At 49.0% G+C, this 20,138-nt stretch overlaps 1 protein-coding gene across 3 annotated transcripts; it reads left to right on the top strand.

The window, feature by feature from the left end:
• Nucleotides 1–462: 462 nt before the first annotated feature.
• LOC138754836 (uncharacterized) lies at nt 463–19,508 on the top strand. Of its 3 annotated transcripts, none has more exons than XM_069919727.1 (3): nt 463–664; nt 9,225–9,350; nt 12,806–19,508. In XM_069919727.1, the coding sequence occupies exons 1-3, from the start codon at nt 577–579 to the stop codon at nt 16,570–16,572; spliced, it is 3,981 nt and encodes a 1,326-aa protein (XP_069775828.1). In that variant the 5' UTR covers nt 463–576; the 3' UTR covers nt 16,573–19,508. The 3 variants fall into 3 exon arrangements, with proteins under 3 accessions (XP_069775828.1, XP_069775830.1, XP_069775829.1); XM_069919729.1 differs by lacking the exon at nt 463–664 and adding an exon at nt 3,107–6,089; XM_069919728.1 differs by lacking the exon at nt 463–664 and adding an exon at nt 3,107–8,237.
• The last annotated feature ends 630 nt before the right edge of the window (nt 19,509–20,138 follow it).

The raw sequence follows: 20,138 nt of genomic DNA, 5'->3' as shown, positions 1-20,138 counted from the left end.
CGAGGGTCACCAAAGCAACCACACATTTTATGATGTTTTCGATTCCTGTCTCAAATTTAATGTCTCCATCAGGGGTGCGGTGCTGCCAGGGCTCGCCGGAGAGGAGCACCAGCACCTCACCGGGTTACTCCAGCTTCTCATTGGGGGCGACTACTTTGCCCACTAAAACCGGGCTGAGATGTGAGGGGCGGGGGGAGTGAAAGGGAAGGGAACTAACTGGGCTGAGATGGGGCTGGGCGTTGGAGCTGACTTGGGGGGGGGGGGGCTGACCGGACCTCCCAACTGTCGATCTGAACAGAGGAGCACAATTTATAAATCAATTCTGTGTTTTAATAAAACAAATATTTTACTCACAGATCTACCCTTTCGGTCGGGCCCTAACCCTCCTCTCCCGTCCCCCTCCCCCATGGACTCCTCCACTCCCCTATTCTCTCCCCCTTTCTCCCCCCACTGCTCCACGACTGTTCCGCTCAGTCCGGTAATGAATCAGGATTGTCGACTCTGGGTTTGGCTCCTGACTCAACCTCCGAATCTCTGATCCGCCAGGAATTGTCCTTAATTTCTTTTCCGTTGGGCATGAGGTCGATCTTTGTATTTCCCGGAAAGCAGCGATTCTACAACCGAAAACGAAACAGAAAAGGATATTTGGCAGAACCCACGCGGGGTGGGACCGGCGCCAGAATACACCCTCCCCGTGTTTTGTGAACAAGTGTGTGTGTGCTTGGGTGCACATGTGTGTGAAAGATTGTGTGTGTGATAGAGAGAGAGAGAGAGATTGTGTGTATGATAGAGAGAGAGAGAGATTATTGTTCAGTTTTCCACCCCTCTCTCTCGCTTCCTCTCTCTGTCCCTCCATCTCTATTTCACACGGCATGGTCTCATGTCCCCTCCCCCTCTCCCCTGTCCCGATCTCTCCCTCTCTACTCCTCTGTACCATTTTCTACTCTCCTTTCTCTCTCCGTCTCTCGTTCCCTCCCTTCCTCTCTCCCTCTTTATCTCCGCTTCTCTTTCCCTTAACCTCCCTCGTAAAATGTCTCTCTCTACCCTCGCAAACTCTTTCACCATCTCCCTCTCCCCCTTATCCCGCTCTCTTCCCCTCTCCTTTCTCTCTCCGTCTCTCACGCCCCCTCCATTAACCTCTTTCGTAAAATGCCACTCTACCCTCGCACCCTGTTTCACCATCTCTCCCCTCCTTTCCTCCACCATTCTCCTTTCCTCTCTCGCCCTCTTTGCTGCCTTATTCTCTCTTTCTCTCTTTCCCTTCCTCTCTCGCACCCCGTTTCCCCATTCACCCATCTCCTCTACCCTCTCACCACCACCCTCTCCCAAGCCAGAGACCCAGCTGGTGATTTCCTAGAAACTCCTCTCCATTCCCGAGCTCCGGCTCACCCCTTCTACTCAGCTCATTTAGTTGGGGTCATACTTCGTGCCATCGATGTGGGACAGTCTATTTCAGTTTCCTCGGAAAGGCTCCGACAATAGACCTGGGAGCGAAAGTGAAAGTCGATCTGACCCACAACCCACACCGCGGGGTGGGACCGGCGCCAGAAGCCCCCCTCCCCGTGGGCAGCTCCGCTTGCTTCGGGGTCAGTCGGACTTGTGAGGCTCAGAGTCTGGCATTCGTTCTGACCGTGCAGGACGGTTTCCTAGTGAGATCGCTCGTCCCATCACCCTTCAATCCCCCTTCACCTGTAAACCAACGCCACATCTCCCAGTAAGTGAAACAGTTTCATGTACCGACCATCGGTTGGGTGCAAGCATCGAAATAGCTGAGTGTGTGTGTTTTGTGAGCAAATGTGTGTGTGTGCATGCGGTTGTGCATGGGTGTACATGTGTGTGAAAGATTGCGTGTGTGATAGAGAGAAAGAGAGAGAGAGATTATTGTTCAGTTTTTCACCCCCCTCTCGCTTCCTCTCTCTGTCCCTCAATCTCTCTATTTCTCACGGCATGGTCTCATGTCCCCTCCCCCTCTCCCCTGTCCCGATCTCTTCCTCTCTACTCCTCTGTACCATTATCTACTCTCCTTTCTCTCTCCCTCTTTATCTCCGCCTCTCCCTCCCTTAACCTCCCTCATAAAAAGTCTCTCTCTACCCTCGCAACCTCTTTCACTATCTCCCTCCCCCTTATCCTGCTCTCTTCCCCTCCTCCTTTCTCTCTCCGTCTCTCACGCCCCCTCCATTAACCTCTCTCGTAAAATATCTCTCTCTCGCCTCGCACCCTCTTTCACCATCTCCCTCTCTCCCCTCCTTTTCTCCACCACTCTCCTTCCATCTCTCACCCCCTTTTCTCTCTATGCTGCCTTTTTCCCTCTTTCGATCTCTCCCTCCTTCACTTGCACCCCCTTTCCCCATTCACCCATCTCCTCTCCCCTCTCATCACCTCCCTCTCCCAAGCCAGAGACCCAGCTGGTGATTTCCCAGAAACTCCTCTCCATTCCCGAGCTCCGGCTCACCCCTTCTACTCAGTTCATTTAGTTGGGGTCATACTTCGTGCCATCGGTGTGGGACAGTCTATTTCAGTTTTCTCGGAAAGGCTCCGACAATAGACCTGGGAGCGAAATTGAAAGTCGATCTGACCCACAACCCACACCGCGGGGTGGGACCGGCGCCGGAAGCCCCCCTCCCCGTGGGCAGCTCCGCTTGCTTCGGGGTCAGTCGGACTTGTGAGGCTCAGAGTCTGGCATTCGTTCTGACCGTGCAGGACGATTTCCTAGTGAGACCGCTCGTCCCATCACCCTTCAATCCCCCTTCAACTGTAAACCAACGCCACATCTCCCAGTAAGTGAAACAGTTTCATGTACGGTCCATCGGTTGGATGCAAGCGTCGAAATAGCTGAGTGTATGTGTTTTGTGAGCAAGTGTGTGTGTTTTGTGAGCGTGTGTGTGTGCTTGGGTGCACATGTGTGTCAGAGATTGTGTGTGTGATAGAGAGAGAGAGAGAGAGAGAGAGATTGTTCAGTTTTACACCCCTCTCTCTCGCCTCCTCTCTCTGTCCCTCCATCTCTCTATTTCTCACGGCATGGTCTCATGTCCCCTCCCCCTCTCCCCTGTCCCGATCTCTTCCTCTCTACTCCTCTGTACCATTATCTACTCTCCTTTCTCTCTCCCTCTTTATCTCCGCCTCTCTCCCTTAACCTCCCTCGTAAAATGTCTCTCTATCCTCGCAACCTCTTTCACCATCTCCCTCCCCCTTATCCCGTTCTCTTCCCCTCCTCCTTTCTCTCCGTCACTCACACCCCCTCCATTAACCTCTCTCGTAAAATATCTCTCTCTCGCCTCGCACCCTCTTTCACCATCTCCCTCTCCCCCTTATCCCGCTCTCTTCCCCTCTCCTTTCTCTCTCCGTCTCTCACGCCCCCTCCATTAACCTCTTTCGTAAAATGCCTCTCTCTACCCTCGCACCCTGTTTCACAATCTCTCCCCTCCTTTCCTCCACCACTCTCCTTTCCTCTCTCGCCCTCTTTGCTGCCTTATTCTCTCTTTCCCTTCCTCTCTCGCACCCCGTTTCCCCATTCACCCATCTTCTCTCCCCTCTCATCACCTCCCTCTCCCAAGCCAGAGACCCAGCTGGTGATTTCCCAGAAACTCCTCTCCATTCCCGAGCTCCGGCTCACCCCTTCTACTCAGCTCATTTAGTTGGGGTCATACTTCGTGCCATCGGTGTGGGACAGTCTATTTCAGTTTTTCTCGGAAAGGCTCCGACAATAGACCTGGGAGCGAAAGTGAAAGTCGATCTGACCCACAACCCACACCGCGGGGTGGGACCGGCGCCAAAAGCCCCCCTCCCCGTGGGCAGCTCCGCTTGCTTTGGGGTCAGTCGGACTTGTGAGGATCAGAGTCTGTCATTCGTTCTGACCGTGCAGGACGGTTTCCTAGTGAGACCGCTCGTCCCATCACCCTTCAATCCCCCTTCACCTGTAAACCAACGCCACATCCCCCAGTAAGTGAAACAGTTTCTTGTAGCGACCATCGGTTGGGTGCAAGCGTTGAAATAGCTGAGTGTATGTGTTTTGTGAGCAAGTGTGTGTGTGCTTGGGTGCACATGTGTGCGAGAGATTGTGTTTGTGATAGAGAGAAAGAGCGAGTGAGATTATTGTTCAGTTTTTCACCCTCCTCTCGCTTCCTCTCTCTGTCCCTCCATCTCTCTCTATTTCTAACGGCATGGTCTCATGTCCCCTCCCCCTCTCCCCTGTCCCGATCTCTCCCTCTCTACTCCTCTGTACCATTATCTACTATCCTTTCTCTCTCCCTCTTTATCTCCGCCTCTCCCTCCCTTAACCTCCCTCGTAAAATGTCTCTCTCTACCCTCGCAACCTCTTTCACCATCTCCCTCCCCCTTATCCCGCTCTCTTCCCCTACTCCTTTCTCTCTCCGTCTCTCACGCCCCCTCCATTAACCTCTCTAGTAAAATATCTCTCTCTCGCCTCGCACCCTCTTTCACCATCTCCCTCTCTCCCCTCCTTTTCTCCACCACTCTCCTTCCCTCTCTCACCCCCTTTTCTCTCTATGCTGCCTTTTTCCCTCTTTCGATCTCTCCCTCCTTCACTTGCACCCCCTTTCCCCATTCATCCATCTCCTCTCCCCTCTCATCACCTCCCTCTCCCAAGCCAGAGACCCAGCTGGTGATTTCCCAGAAACTCCTCTCCATTCCCGAGCTCCGGCTCACCCCTTCTACTCAGCTCATTTAGTTGGGGTCATACTTCGTGCCATTGGTGTGGGACAGTCTATTTCAGTTTTCTCGGAAAGGCTCCGACAATAGACCTGGGAGCGAAAGTGAAAGTCGATCTGACCCACAACCCACACCGCAGGGGTGGGACCGGCGCCAGAAGCCCCCCTCCCCGTGGGCAGCTCCGCTTGCTTTGGGGTCAGTCGGACTTGTGAGGATCAGTCTGTCATTCGTTCTGACCGTGCAGGACGATTTCCTAGTGAGACCGCTTGTCCCATCACCCTTCAATCCCCCTTCACCTGTAAACCAACGCCACATCTCCCAGTAAGTGAAACAGTTTCTTGTACCGACCATCGGTTGGGTGCAAGCGTCGAAATAGCTGAGTGTATGTGTTTTGTGAGCTAGTGTGTGTGTTTTGTGAGCGTGTGTGTGTGCTTGGGTGCACATGTGTGTCAGAGATTGTGTGTGTGATAGAGAGAGAGAGAGAGAGATTGTGTGTATGATAGAGAGAGAGAGAGATTATTGTTCAGTTTTCCACCCCTCTCTCTCGCTTTCTCTCTCTGTCCCTCCATCTCTCTATTTCTCACGGCATGGTCTCATGTCCCCTCCCCCTCTCCCCTGTCCCGATCTCTCCCTCTCTACTCCTCTGTACCATTTTCTACTCTCCTTTCTCTCTCCGTCTCTCATTCCCTCCCTTCCTCTCTCCCTCTGTTTCTCCGCCTCTCTTTCCCTTAACCTCCCTCGTAAAATGTCTCTCTCTACCCTCGCAACCTCTTTCACCATCTCCCTCTCCCCCTTATCCCGCTCTCTTCCCCTCTCCGTCTCTCACGCCCCCTCCATTAACCTCTTTCGTAAAATGCCTCTCTCTACCCTCGCACCCTGTTTCACCATCTCTCCCCTCCTTTCCTCCACCATTCTCCTTTCCTCTCTCGCCCTCTTTGCTGCCTTATTCTCTCTTTCTCTCTTTCCCTTCCTCTCTCGCACCCCGTTTCCCCATTCACCCATCTCCTCTCCCCTCTCATCACCTCCCTCTCCCAAGCCAGAGACCCAGCTGGTGATTTCCCAGAAACTCCTCTCCATTCCCGAGCTCCGGCTCACCCCTTCTACTCAGCTCATTTACTTGGGGTCATACTTTGCGCCATCGGTGTGGGACAGTCTATTTCAGTTTTTCTCGGAAAGGCTCCGACAATAGACCTGGGAGCGAAAGTGAAAGTCGATCTGACCCACAACCCACACCGCGGGGTGGGACCAGCGCCAGAAGCCCCCCTCCCCGTGGGCAGCTCCGCTTGCTTTGGGGTCAGTCGGACTTGTGAGGATCAGAGTCTGGCATTCGTTCTGACCGTGCAGGACGGTTTCCTAGTGAGACCGCTCGTCCCATCACCCTTCAATCCCCCTTCACCTGTAAACCAACGCCACATCCCCCAGTAAGTGAAACAGTTTCTTGTAGCGACCATCGGTTGGGTGCAAGCGTTGAAATAGCTGAGTGTATGTGTTTTGTGAGCAAGTGTGTGTGTGCTTGGGTGCACATGTGTGCGAGAGATTGTGTTTGTGATAGAGAGAAAGAGCGAGTGAGATTATTGTTCAGTTTTTCACCCTCCTCTCGCTTCCTCTCTCTGTCCCTCCATCTCTCTCTATTTCTAACGGCATGGTCTCATGTCCCCTCCCCCTCTCCCCTGTCCCGATCTCTCCCTCTCTACTCCTCTGTACCATTATCTACTATCCTTTCTCTCTCCCTCTTTATCTCCGCCTCTCCCTCCCTTAACCTCCCTCGTAAAATGTCTCTCTCTACCCTCGCAACCTCTTTCACCATCTCCCTCCCCCTTATCCCGCTCTCTTCCCCTACTCCTTTCTCTCTCCGTCTCTCACGCCCCCTCCATTAACCTCTCTAGTAAAATATCTCTCTCTCGCCTCGCACCCTCTTTCACCATCTCCCTCTCTCCCCTCCTTTTCTCCACCACTCTCCTTCCCTCTCTCACCCCCTTTTCTCTCTATGCTGCCTTTTTCCCTCTTTCGATCTCTCCCTCCTTCACTTGCACCCCCTTTCCCCATTCATCCATCTCCTCTCCCCTCTCATCACCTCCCTCTCCCAAGCCAGAGACCCAGCTGGTGATTTCCCAGAAACTCCTCTCCATTCCCGAGCTCCGGCTCACCCCTTCTACTCAGCTCATTTAGTTGGGGTCATACTTCGTGCCATTGGTGTGGGACAGTCTATTTCAGTTTTCTCGGAAAGGCTCCGACAATAGACCTGGGAGCGAAAGTGAAAGTCGATCTGACCCACAACCCACACCGCAGGGGTGGGACCGGCGCCAGAAGCCCCCCTCCCCGTGGGCAGCTCCGCTTGCTTTGGGGTCAGTCGGACTTGTGAGGATCAGTCTGTCATTCGTTCTGACCGTGCAGGACGATTTCCTAGTGAGACCGCTTGTCCCATCACCCTTCAATCCCCCTTCACCTGTAAACCAACGCCACATCTCCCAGTAAGTGAAACAGTTTCTTGTACCGACCATCGGTTGGGTGCAAGCGTCGAAATAGCTGAGTGTATGTGTTTTGTGAGCTAGTGTGTGTGTTTTGTGAGCGTGTGTGTGTGCTTGGGTGCACATGTGTGTCAGAGATTGTGTGTGTGATAGAGAGAGAGAGAGAGAGATTGTGTGTATGATAGAGAGAGAGAGAGATTATTGTTCAGTTTTCCACCCCTCTCTCTCGCTTTCTCTCTCTGTCCCTCCATCTCTCTATTTCTCACGGCATGGTCTCATGTCCCCTCCCCCTCTCCCCTGTCCCGATCTCTCCCTCTCTACTCCTCTGTACCATTTTCTACTCTCCTTTCTCTCTCCGTCTCTCATTCCCTCCCTTCCTCTCTCCCTCTGTTTCTCCGCCTCTCTTTCCCTTAACCTCCCTCGTAAAATGTCTCTCTCTACCCTCGCAACCTCTTTCACCATCTCCCTCTCCCCCTTATCCCGCTCTCTTCCCCTCTCCGTCTCTCACGCCCCCTCCATTAACCTCTTTCGTAAAATGCCTCTCTCTACCCTCGCACCCTGTTTCACCATCTCTCCCCTCCTTTCCTCCACCATTCTCCTTTCCTCTCTCGCCCTCTTTGCTGCCTTATTCTCTCTTTCTCTCTTTCCCTTCCTCTCTCGCACCCCGTTTCCCCATTCACCCATCTCCTCTCCCCTCTCATCACCTCCCTCTCCCAAGCCAGAGACCCAGCTGGTGATTTCCCAGAAACTCCTCTCCATTCCCGAGCTCCGGCTCACCCCTTCTACTCAGCTCATTTACTTGGGGTCATACTTTGCGCCATCGGTGTGGGACAGTCTATTTCAGTTTTTCTCGGAAAGGCTCCGACAATAGACCTGGGAGCGAAAGTGAAAGTCGATCTGACCCACAACCCACACCGCGGGGTGGGACCAGCGCCAGAAGCCCCCCTCCCCGTGGGCAGCTCCGCTTGCTTTGGGGTCAGTCGGACTTGTGAGGATCAGTCTGTCATTCGTTCTGACCGTGCAGGACGATTTCCTCGAGAGACCGCTTGTCCCATCACCCTTCAATCCCCCTTCACCTGTAAACCAACGCCACATCTCCCAGTAAGTGAAACAGTTTCATGTACGGTCCATCGGTTGGGTGCAAAAGTCGAAACAGCTGAGTGCGTGTGTGTTGTGAACAAGTGTGTGAGGGTGTGTGTACATACAGTTGTGCATGCGTGTATGTGTGTATGAGAGATTGTGTATGTTTTCCACCCCTCTCTCTATCCCTCCATCTCTCCCATTCTTTCTCTCACTCACCCATTACATGGTCTCATGTCCCCTCTCACTCTCTCCTCCCTCTTTACTCTCCCGCTCTCTCCTCCTCTGTACCGTTATCTACTCTCTTTTCTCTCTCTCCCTTCCTTCCTCTCTCTCTTAATGTCTCATAAAATATCTCTCTCTCGCCTCACACCCTCTTTCACCATCTCCCTCTCTCCCCTCCTTTTCTCCACCACTCTCCTTGCCTCTCTCACCCGCTTTTCTCTCTATGCTGCCTTTTTCCCTCTTTCAATCTCTCCCTCCCTCACTTGCACCCCCTTTCCCCATTCACTCATCTCCTCTCCCCTCTCACTACCTCCCTCTCCTTATCTCTTGCCAGAGACCCAGACTGGTGATTTCCGGAAACTCCTCTCCACTTCCTCGCTCCGGCTCACCCCTTCTATTCAGCTCATTTATTTGGAGTCCTTCTTCATGCCGGTTTGTTGAGGCTGTCTGAGAGTATAGGTGTGAGTGTATCTTTGTGTGTGGATGAGTGGATAGGTGAGTGTGCATTTTTGTGCACGTCTGGTGTGTGTGTGAGAGTGTGTGTGCATGTATCTGTGTGTGTGTGTGTATCTACGTGTATATATCTGTATCTGTGTGTGCACGAGTGCATCCATCCATCTTAATTCTCTCTGTCCCTTCCCTCCCCTCTCTCTTTCTCTAATTCCATCCCCTCCCCTCCCACTTTCCCCCTCCCCTCCCACTTTCCCCCTCATTGCTACTCTCCCTCTCTCTCACCTATCTCACCTTACAGTTAATGTTCTAATTCCACATCTTCATTTTCAGGACACTGGTGTTCCCTGTTCTCCACTCTCGGGGCAACAATGAATGATGTCCTGCATCTGTCCGCGCTGGGCCGCCCTTTCCAGTTGGGAATTTTGTACGACTGTCGGTCGGACTCTCTGATCCCAGGTAGGGGAATGTCATGTGGTGGATGTGTGGCGTTAAGTGCAGGTTCCCAAACTGAATCCAAGGAGGGCAACCCAAGGGTTGCCTGGGAAGAAGCTGAGGACTTGACCAGCAGTTGCACTGATGCCAGTTCCTCAAAGGGAATGGGCCAACAGGCCAACTACCCTCTAAGATCTGGGTGCTATAATGATGCCAGTGGCATGGTTTGGAATCTGACACTGTCTGTAAGGAGTTTGTACATTCTCCCATGTGGGTTTCCTCTGGTCAGTGGATTAATTGACATCACAACCGAGGTGCTTTGTCTACATTGGAGAGGCTGAATGCAGACCCAGAGATCGCTTGGTTGAGCATCTTCGCTCTCTCCACTACAATAGCATGGATCTCCCAAAGGCCACCCATTTCAGTTCCCCATCCTATTGCCCCAGCAAATGTCACAAGACATCACAAGATCTAGGAGCAGAAGTCAGGGTGCAAAAAGCACGTCGTTGATTATTGCTCAGGAGTTGAAACTTATGAAGATAAAAGTGTCGATGAGAAAAACTGAGGTCCAAAGAATAATAGGTGAACAATAGGTGAAAGAAGCTGCAAAACAAAGAGGAGAAGGAGAAAAACAGGGAAGAAGAAGAAGAAATGAAGCTGAAACACAGAGACAGTTTGAGAGAGAACAAAAGAAAGGAGAGCTAGAATTGGAAGCACGTAGAGCTGAGGAAGCAGCAAAACAAAGGGAGATTGAAAGGATGAGAGTTGAAGGAATTTAATCTCTCGGTCTTTGTGAGAGTTTTATGTTTAGATGAGAGGTGAAGTTAGCTCTCCATTCAATGAGGCTGACATCGATAAACATTTTCAGCACTTTGAGAAAGTTGCTGAGAGTCTGAAATGGCCAAGAAACCATTGGTCCCTCGGGTTAGAGAATGTAATTAAAGGGAAGGCTCAGCAGGCGGACTCCACCCTTACAGTTCAACAAGCCACTGAAGATGAGACTCTAAAGCAAGCTGTGCTGAAGGCTTGTGAATTGGTACCAGGTTTAACAACAAAAATTCAGGAATGTAAACAAATTGGTGGATCAGTCTTCTATGGATTATGTCTGTGATAAGTTGTGTGTTTTGATCAATGGTGCACATCAAAAGAAATAAATGGTGACTATAAGAGACTAAAAGGGTTGAGAAATTAAAAGTTGTGTTCCTAATGACATAAAAGCATATTTAGATGAAAGGGAGTGACAACTTGGCAAGAGGCTGCTAAATTAGCAGATGAGTATGCGTTATCTCACAAGGTTAGATTTGTACCCAATAAAACATTCCAAAAGGGTAATTATGACATAGGGTAGAAAATAAATGGGGAAGTGGTGCTAGAGGTAAAGAAGAAGGGGGGCAAGAGAAGGAAACATTTTTGCGTAAGAAACCAGTCACATAATAACAAACTGTCCTGTGTTAAAGAGAAAGAAAGAAAGGAAGTAGGACCAGATGCTTGTATTCAAAGAGATGAAAAATGTGGAAGTAAAAGAAGGTCAGGTGCTGCTGGTAAAATCAGAAAGGAATTCAAACCTTCCATGTTAAAAGGATAAGGTTTAATTAAAGGAAGCGTCACCAGTGTCAGTAAAAATCTTTTAGCACACTGGAGCCGCCCTGTCACTATGCTTGACAGTGTTTTGGAGTTTGGTGATAAGATTGCCGCGGGTGAAATGAATTTGATTCGAGGTTTGGGGCGTGATTCGGAGTCGATATCTTTGCACAAGATAACGTTGAAATCAGAATTAGTTAATGGACTTGATAGGATAGGAATCAGATCAAGTTTAGCAGATGATGGGATTTTGTGGTTATTAGACAATGATTTAGCAGAGGATAAAGTTGTTCCTTCAGTGAAGTTATCAGATAAGCCAGTCATTGGTGAGACAGAGACAGATTTGGAAATACATCCAGTGTGTGCAGTACTGTGGGCAATGGTGAAAAAAGCGATGTGCAAAATGATTTTAAAGGGTCAGAGTTCTGTGCCAGTGAGCAGCAGAAATTAGGTTGTAGTGACCTGCCAATAGATTGGTCGTTATCTCGAAAGGAGCTTCTAGAGAGGCAGAAAAGAGATCCTGATCTTACTAAAGTGAGGGATAAAGCTCTCTTGGCCAACAAAATGGCCAGTTGGATATTATTTCAAGGAAGGCGTGTTGATGAGGAAGTGGAGATCACCTGATATCCCTGCCAATGAAGATGGAGCAGTTGTTCACCAGGTTGTAGTTCCAAAAGCCTATAGCAATGAGATTTTAACCTTGGCCCACAGTACACCTTTAGGTGGTAATTTTGGAGTAAACAAAACTATCTATAAAATTATGAAACAATTTTATTGGCCTCGCTTAAGAAAAGATGTTGGGACATTTTGTTGGACCTGTCACACTGGTCAGGTTGCTGGGAAATTTAATCAAGGTCCCTCAGTGGCTCCTTTAAAACCTATTCCTGCTTCTGGAGAAACTTTTTCTAAAGTTATTGTGGATGGTGTTGGCCCTCTGCCCAAGATGAAAGCTGGAAATGAATATGTTAACTACCATTTGTACAGCTTCCAGGATTCCATAAGCCGTAACACTTAAAAATATTAAAGTTAAGACGGTGTCAAGTGCTTGGTGAAATTTTTCACTTTAGTTTTGAGGATAGTGCGGATAAGTTTAGAGTCAAGTAAGATTTTATGTTATAGTTTGTTGTCGCACCAGGCAAGCAGCGAGCGAAACAACCATGCTGAGTGGAAAGTGAGTTGAACCAACTGACTTTACTAGAACTCTCGTACGCGCTTAAATCCCGCGGAACCACATAATGCTTGCGACTCCTGGGACCTTTATGACATCAGCCGCCAGGCTGTGGGCTTGTCCCACACCCAGACCCCTCACAGTTAGATCTTCCGAGGCTTGCCCGCGGTTCAGTGTGCTCGTTCGCCCGTTGCGAATTTAATACAAATTATTGTTCTGAAGATACTATTGTCTTGGTGATGTTTTATTGCTGCTGGTCTAGGTCGTAACAGTATGTTTTCCCGGTGGCTCTGGTTTCTTCCCACCCTTCAAAATGGACTGGGGGTGTAGGTTAATTGGGTGTAATTTGAACGGCATGGACTCGTAGGCGGAAATGGCCTGTAGCCATGCTGTATATCTACATTTAAATTTTAAAAAATACAATTTCATTCATAACTCAGCACAGACCTGATGATCAGTGGCAAATTTTGTTCATGCCACAGATATCGATCCAGCTTTACACTGGGACCAGGCGGGTGAGCAATTCGAGGGTCTGCCAGCTGAGCGTTGATAAGGAAAGTTCGGGATATGAAAGGAACCTGTCCCAAAGCAGAGAAATCATGAGTCCAGTGGGGCTTGTGTTTCTACTTTCAGTCCAAAACACAGCCTGTATTGAAAATGATTCTGCAGAGAAGCTATTCACTTGGATTATGCAATTTACCTCAACATTTGTTCCTATCTTATTCTACAGGCATCACCTTGTGGGACTTACAAACCCTACAGAGCAACCTCAATAGTCAAGATCAGCCCAGCACAGAGATGCACGTCATTGCATCTGACTCCATGGAGGAGAAAGCCAATGCGCTCAGCGTGTCGGGATCGTTGAAAGCGAGTTTCCTGGGTGGGTTAGTGGAGGTGAAAGGATCCGCAAAATATCTCAGTGACACAAAGGGCTCAATTCAACAGGCCCGAGTTACCCTTCAGTACAAAGCGACAACCAGGTTTGACCAACTGACCATGAGTCACTTAGGGAGGCAGAATATCACCTACCCGAGTGTGTTTGATGAGGGGTCGGCAACTCATGTGGTTACAGCCGTGTTGTACGGGGCGCATGCGTTCTTTGTGTTTGATCAAATGACTTCTTCAACGGAGAACCTACGGGATATTCAGGGTAATATGGAGGCAATGGTTAAATGTCTCCCAATGATTGCGATTCAGGGAGAGGCCTCCTTAAAAATGACAGATGTGCAAAAGTCTAAGGCCGAGAAATTTAGTTGTACCTTTTATGGGGATTTCTCACTGAAGAGCAATCCCACCACATTCCAAGAGGCCATCAATATATACACAAGCCTCCCAAGTTTACTGGGGTCAGATGGAGAGCATTCAGTGCCCATAACAGTCTGGCTCTATCCTCTCAATAAACTGGACTCGAAAGCCGTCCAGTTGGTGAGGGAGATAAGTGTGGGATTGGTCAATCGCTGCCAGGACGTCCTGGAACAACTCAGCGAGGCAGTGATGAGGAGCAACAATCTGATGAAAGACAACGTCGCCATTCAGTTTCCTGAGATCAGGGACAGGATACTGCAGTTCCAAGAGATGTGTCTGGAATACAAACTGGTTTTCCAGAAGACTTTAGCCAGAGTTTTGCCATCCATTCGGGGAGGTGGGTGTGAAGAAGGGTCACTGGTGGATATATTGAAGAACAAGGAACAGTCACCGTTCAGACAGCAGTCCCTGACCACATGGCTGGATGACAAGGAACGGGAGATGAGGATAGTGGGGTATTATCTCCAGACCCTGAAAGATATACCAATAATGCACTCAACAAGTGAGTTGGATAAGGAGCTGTTAGATCCAGGTTTAGACTACGTGGTGTACTTCACATTTACAACCTTGCAACAGGAGGATTTCTATCTGTCAGAGGCAGTTACCTACCTCCAATCTCACACAGCTCAGACAATGCAGGCACCAAAGCCGGCTGAAGGAACCCATGCAACAGGACCCAGCGAGCAGTGGTTTCACTCACCATCTGTAACCCAGAAGATGAGGGAGCAGGCTCGACTGTTCCTGGACTTTGCAACAGCGAACAGAGAAGGTGGGAAACTGAAATTCCTTGTTGCTTCTGTGCAGGGTGAGAGCAACACGGGAGCTTCTATTTACCTGTGGGAAGGAAGTTGTGTGAGGAGCCGATGCTTTGAACCCCCGTCACAGCCGGAGAGACCTAAGGCTGTTGGAATAACCCACGACTCCGTGACACTGCAGTTGCAGCCTCCCAGATATGGTGCTGGCGAGATTGTGGGTTACAAGGTGGAGTACCGCAGTAGGCAGCAGGAGGAATGGACATCTCTCTGTACACCTGAGCTATCCCAGACCTTTACAGTATCTGGGTTACAGCCACACCAGGAGTATCAATTCCAATACAGAGCAGTCACTAAGGTCGGGGTCAGCAAGGCGAGTGGTAGTAACAGTGTTGTCACACGTCCTACAAGCCCACCTGGTAAACCTATCTTCCAGGATTGTGCATCCATTGTTATACTTTCCTGGGTCATCCCAAGTCAGATTGGAGCTGATGTTAAAATAATTCAGTATAAGATTAAATGGAGAGAGGAAACAACAGCTTCATCCCACACGGAGGGTGGATTGTGTGAGGTGGTATGGACAACAGGCAGCCAATGTCAGTATAATTTAAAGGGACTGAAGCCGGATGTAATGTACAGAGTCCGAGTGTCTGCTCACTGTGGAAAAGCAGGGTCCAGTGAAGCAAGTGAAGAGGTTTTAATAAAATTAGATTATGATCCAAAGAGACTAGCAGTGAAACTTCTCATCAATTCTCAACTGGATTTCAAGGCCAATCCTTCCATTTTCCAACTCAAACTACAGAGGTCCATGATGTTAGATCAGTCCAAGCAGTTGGTGAAATGCTCCTTTGGAAATCCATCCAAAACAAAGAGAATGAAGTCAATTATGGTTCTGGGAGCTACAGGGTCAGGAAAGACGACCCTCATCAATGGGATGGTCAACTACATCTTGGGCGTGGAATGGGGAGACAACTTTAGATACAAATTAATACAGGAAGCGACGGGAAAATCGCAGGCTGAAAGTCAGACATCCTCAGTCACTGCCTACGAACTCCACCATCAAGTAGGATTTAACATTGAATACTCTCTGACCATCATTGACACGCCAGGGTTCGGAGACACCAGAGGGATAAGCCGAGATCAGTTCATTACTAAACAGATCCAAGAGTTCTTCACCTCCCCAAAGGGTATCGATCAGATCGACGCCGTGTGTTTTGTGGCTCAAGCCTCACTACCCCGCCTGACTCCCACACAGAAGTATGTCTTCGATGCGATTCTTTCTATTTTCGGCAAAGATATCGCCCAGAACATTCTCATCCTGGTGACATTCGCAGACGGGCAGAGTCCCCCCGTTCTGGAGGCCTTGAAGGTGGCCAACGTTCCCTGTCCCATGGACAAAAATGGTTCGCCTCTGCACTTCAAGTTCAACAATTCTGCCATTTATGCCCAGCGTCCAGGCTCTGGAAACTCTGCCGACCAGGACAACTCGGATGACAGTGAGGGAGAGGATGACGATAACTTTGATGCAATGTTCTGGAAGATGGGAACAAGCAGCATGAAGAAATTCTTCAGTGCTCTGAACAAAATGGAATCGAGAAGTTTATGTCTGACGAAAGAGGTTCTGAGGGAACGTCAGCAGCTGGAGGCTGCAGTGGAGGGGTTGCAGATGAAAATCCGAGTCGGGTTGAGCAAATTAGAGGGACTCCGGAAAACTCAAGAGGCCCTGAAGCAACACCAGACAGAGCTGGATGCAAATAAAGACTTTGAGTATGAAATTGAAATCACAGTTCCAGTGAAGGTCGACATCAGCAGGAGCGGTCATTACATCACCAACTGTCAGAAATGTCATTTCACCTGCCACGATGTCTGCTGTATTGCGAATGATGCAGACAAACATCAATGTGTGGCCATGGACTGTAAGGGGTACTGTACAGTGTGTCCCCAAAAATGTATCTGGAATGTTCACTTCAACCAAAAGTACAAATTTTCCTATGAAACGAAGAAGGAGAAGAGGACGTACGATGAGCTGAAGAGAAAGTACGAGAAGGCTTGTGGTGAGAAGATGACACAGCAGAAGTTCCTGGAAACCCTTCGGGAGGAGTTCGATGAGGTTCAGGAAGCAGTGCTGCAGTTCATCGATCAATTATCCCAGAGCATTCAAAGACTGGAGGAAATTGCTCTGAGACCAAACCCATTATCGACACCGGCTTACATCGACATCTTGATTCAGTCTGAGAAAGACGAGGCAAAGCCTGGCTTCATAGAGCGAATTGAAACACTGAGAAGAGTCAAGGATCAGGCAGAACTCATAGAAAATGTCTCCAAAAATCCAAATTGGGTTCCAGAGAAGTTAAACCAAGATCACACTCGGGGAAAGAAAGGTGCTGGTAAAAAAAACAAAGGGTTCTTTTCAAACTTTATGAATTGGATCAAACAATAACTTTGGACTCTGGGAAGCAAACTGCATCACTCAGACAATAACAAGTTACTTGTTCTATTCCACATCCTCTCCTCCCTCTGTGTGTGGGTGTTACCACATCTTCTGTCCTCTTTGCTACCTTCCTTCACCCAGTTGTTTTGAAATCCCCTCTCATCGGTGGAGTCACCACCACTGGTTCATGTAAATGTCTTTGTGCTCCAGTCCCATGCTGGCACCTCTCGACAACCCCGAGAATCTATTCTCTTGTGTTTCACAAATATAAGGCATCCCCCGGAAACACAATTTGAATGGAGTATCTGTTCACTCCATTAACTGTCTACCACCTTCCCCTCCTCCCCACCTTCCCCTCGAAAACCACTTTCTCCATACTTCAATCCACACCCTTCCCCATCCAGTGCCGGATGAGGAATCGTGTTCACCATTTCTGTGCTTCTCCCTGGTCCTTGCCTGATCCTCTGGCCAGTGGGAATTCATGGATGTATTTCCAGGACATCGAGTCACATCATGTCAAAACAAGTCCCTCAGCTCAAATTGCTCATGCTGACCAAACTGTCCCACACACACAACATGCACCTGCCTACGTTTGGCCAATATCTGTTTAAACCCAATCTAACCATTTATCTCTTCATCAGTCCCACATATACATGCCCCACCTGCCTGCGTTAGGTCCATATCTCTTGAAACCCAACATATCCGTATATCTGTACAATTGGCCCATCCTCACTAGTCCCACCTCCCTGCATTTGGTCCATAAAAATCTACATTCTATCCATGCATTTGCCAGTTATTTTCTGGAACATTGTCATAGTATCTGCTACAACCACCTCCTCTGGTTGCCAGATGAATATTCAATGTCGTCAGTTTCCCCAGCATGTTTGTGCGCTGTGCTCCATCCTACACTTTCTTGGTTAACTCCACTTTACTGATGACCTGGTTCATCCCGGCTCCCTCTCTTGAATGAAGCCAGCACACTTGCTCTCTTTGTATCATCCTCAGTATCTTCACAATGGAGATTGAATTAAAAAAATCTTCTGGCGATCCAGCAAACTCTTTCCTTACCTCCCACAATATCCAGAGATTGAACTCATAGAGATCTACAGACATCCTTCCTTAATACTGCAAAGCTATTTAATGCCTCCTTCCTCTTTTCGAGAACATGTGCTGTGACAAATTGTGCTCAGAGAAACTGTACAAGACAAATTCTGCAACAATCCTTTTCCATTTTGAACCCATATACTCATTTCAGACATCACTTCCACTGACACGATAATGGTCTTTACCCTTCTCCTGGTTACCCTCTGTTGTGTTGAGAAAGTATCAGGTGGATTTACAGAGAGAAGAATCTGGACACAAGGGCTTGCAACCACATGTGGCTTTTATAGGAGAGCATGGGAAATGTTACGGGAAAATGCAACACATTGATTCAAACAGGCAGAGTTGACATTCGCAAACTATAGCAGGGGTAATACGCACCCTTCCTGGAATCCTGGTCATCGGGAGGCACCCTTGGGACAAGTGGTCCCCAGGGGTATATGCATTCTCTCGGACCCTGATCATAAGGAGGTGTGGCTCTACTGCAGGTATCGATCCACAGCAGTTTCAACTATAGCGATACTATGGATCAACTTCAGTGCAATGCACATCTTATACTCGAACCTTCCAAGTGACGTCCACCGTAGCGAACGTGGCATTGGACAGTGTACGTGTCTATCATCACATGGAGAGAGAGAGAAAGAGCAATGTGCCCTGTTCTGATGCTAAATACTGCGCTCTAGCCAATAGTGACATTGAGTGATTTGAATTAGCCAATGGCAAGGTGTGCACTAATTAGTGGCCGGAGCCCAACTTTGATTGACAGGTGATGTGACTTCCAAATAAGTTCCAGACGAGGAGGATACATTACCACCTTCAATACACACATTCCAAAAAGGCAGGGGGCCATATTTCCTCCACACTCATTTCACCCTCTGAAGCCACATCCCTCTGAGATTAATATGACAATCAATGACTTAATGTGGATGTAATATCTATATAAAAAAATGATGTGCTCTTAAAAATAGATAAAAATGATACTAATATCCAAGTGCTCTCCGTTTGCTGGAGAAGCACAATCAAATTGAATGACGGCACCTCACCCGCACCCCCCTCCCTTGACCAAACAGAGTTGCTGTGTTAACGATGGAGCAGGATGCTGTGGAACCTGCCACAAGTGCCTGTGTTGGATCCCTGTAATGATAGCCAGGAGTCGGGACAGAAAGTGGGCCAATCTAGTGTTTTTAAATAATAGTTTGTTTTGTGGTAACAAACATTAGTTTTAATCTTGGAGTCCTTCCAATTTGAGATGTGGGTTAAAGTAGTTTCAGAATTGGTGGGGGGGGGGGGGGCTATTTAGAGATTTCATTTCGCTGGGCAATCTTGACAAAATCTCACTGCTGTTTCAATGTTCTGGTCTAAGCCAGTTCCTGTCTCCTTTCGAATGAAGTCTCACATGCGCAATACATGTTTTTAAAGCTATTAAAATAATTTTAAATTATGCATGCAAAGACTTATAATTTGGTTTCTTTTACTATTAACTGCTATAATCTAGAAGATTATAAAAAAAGTTTGTAAAATATTCCATGCTGATATTACTTCTGCGCAAGAGACTCGCATTCATAAGGAAGATGAGCGCGGGTTTTTAAAGTTTTGGATGGTTTTGCAATTCCATCACAGTCTAAAATGAAAGAGGTATTATCTATTTTTCTTGGCTTTTATGTTCCCTTTCTACATTTTAATGCGATCACAGATCTGACTGGAAAAATTTTAATAGTTACGGGTGCACTTTGTAATTAGAAAGTTGTTCTAATTAATATGTAAGCTCCGAATGTCAATGACCCATTAATTGACAGAATCTCTTCAAATCTGATGCTGCCCAATAAACTTGCTTCCTTCATCAATTTTTTGTTAATTATGGACTTGTTGATATATAGTGTTTTCTACACCTTAATGATAAAGTTTTTCCCCCCACATATTCAGCATCAATATTGATTATATTTTGTTCATAATCAATTAGTTCCCTTGGTAACAGATTGTACTTGCAGCATAATTACTCTTTCTGATCACGTGCCTTTGAAAGTGGGGGGGGGCAAACCAGGGGTGGGTGGAGGTGACCGGGTGGGCTAACCAGGGGTGGGTGGTGACCGGGTGGCGGGGGCTAACAGGGGTGGGCGGTGACAGGGTGGGGGGGGACTAACAGGGGTGGGCAGTGACCGGGTGGGGGGGGACTAACAGGGGTGGGTGGCGACCGGGTGGGGGGGTGGGTGGCGACCGGGTGGGGGGGTGGGTGGCGACCGGGTGGGGGGGGTGGGTGGCGACCGGGTGGGGGGGGTGGGTGGCGACCGGGTGAGGGGGGTGGTTGGCGACCGGGTGGGGGTGTGGGTGGCGACCGGGGGGGGGGGGGGTGGCGACCGGTGGGGGGGGGGTGGGTGGCGACCGGGTGGGGGGGTGGGTGGCGACCGGGTGGGGGGGGTGGGTGGCGACCGGGTGGGGGGGTGGGTGGCGACCGGGTGGGGGGGTGGGTGGTGACC

Source organism: Narcine bancroftii, chromosome 2, assembly GCF_036971445.1.
Source record: "Narcine bancroftii isolate sNarBan1 chromosome 2, sNarBan1.hap1, whole genome shotgun sequence".
Taxonomy (NCBI): domain Eukaryota; kingdom Metazoa; phylum Chordata; class Chondrichthyes; order Torpediniformes; family Narcinidae; genus Narcine; species Narcine bancroftii.
The sequence above is the reverse complement of the archived record's forward strand: the minus strand, read 5'-3'. Positions and strand labels throughout refer to the sequence as shown.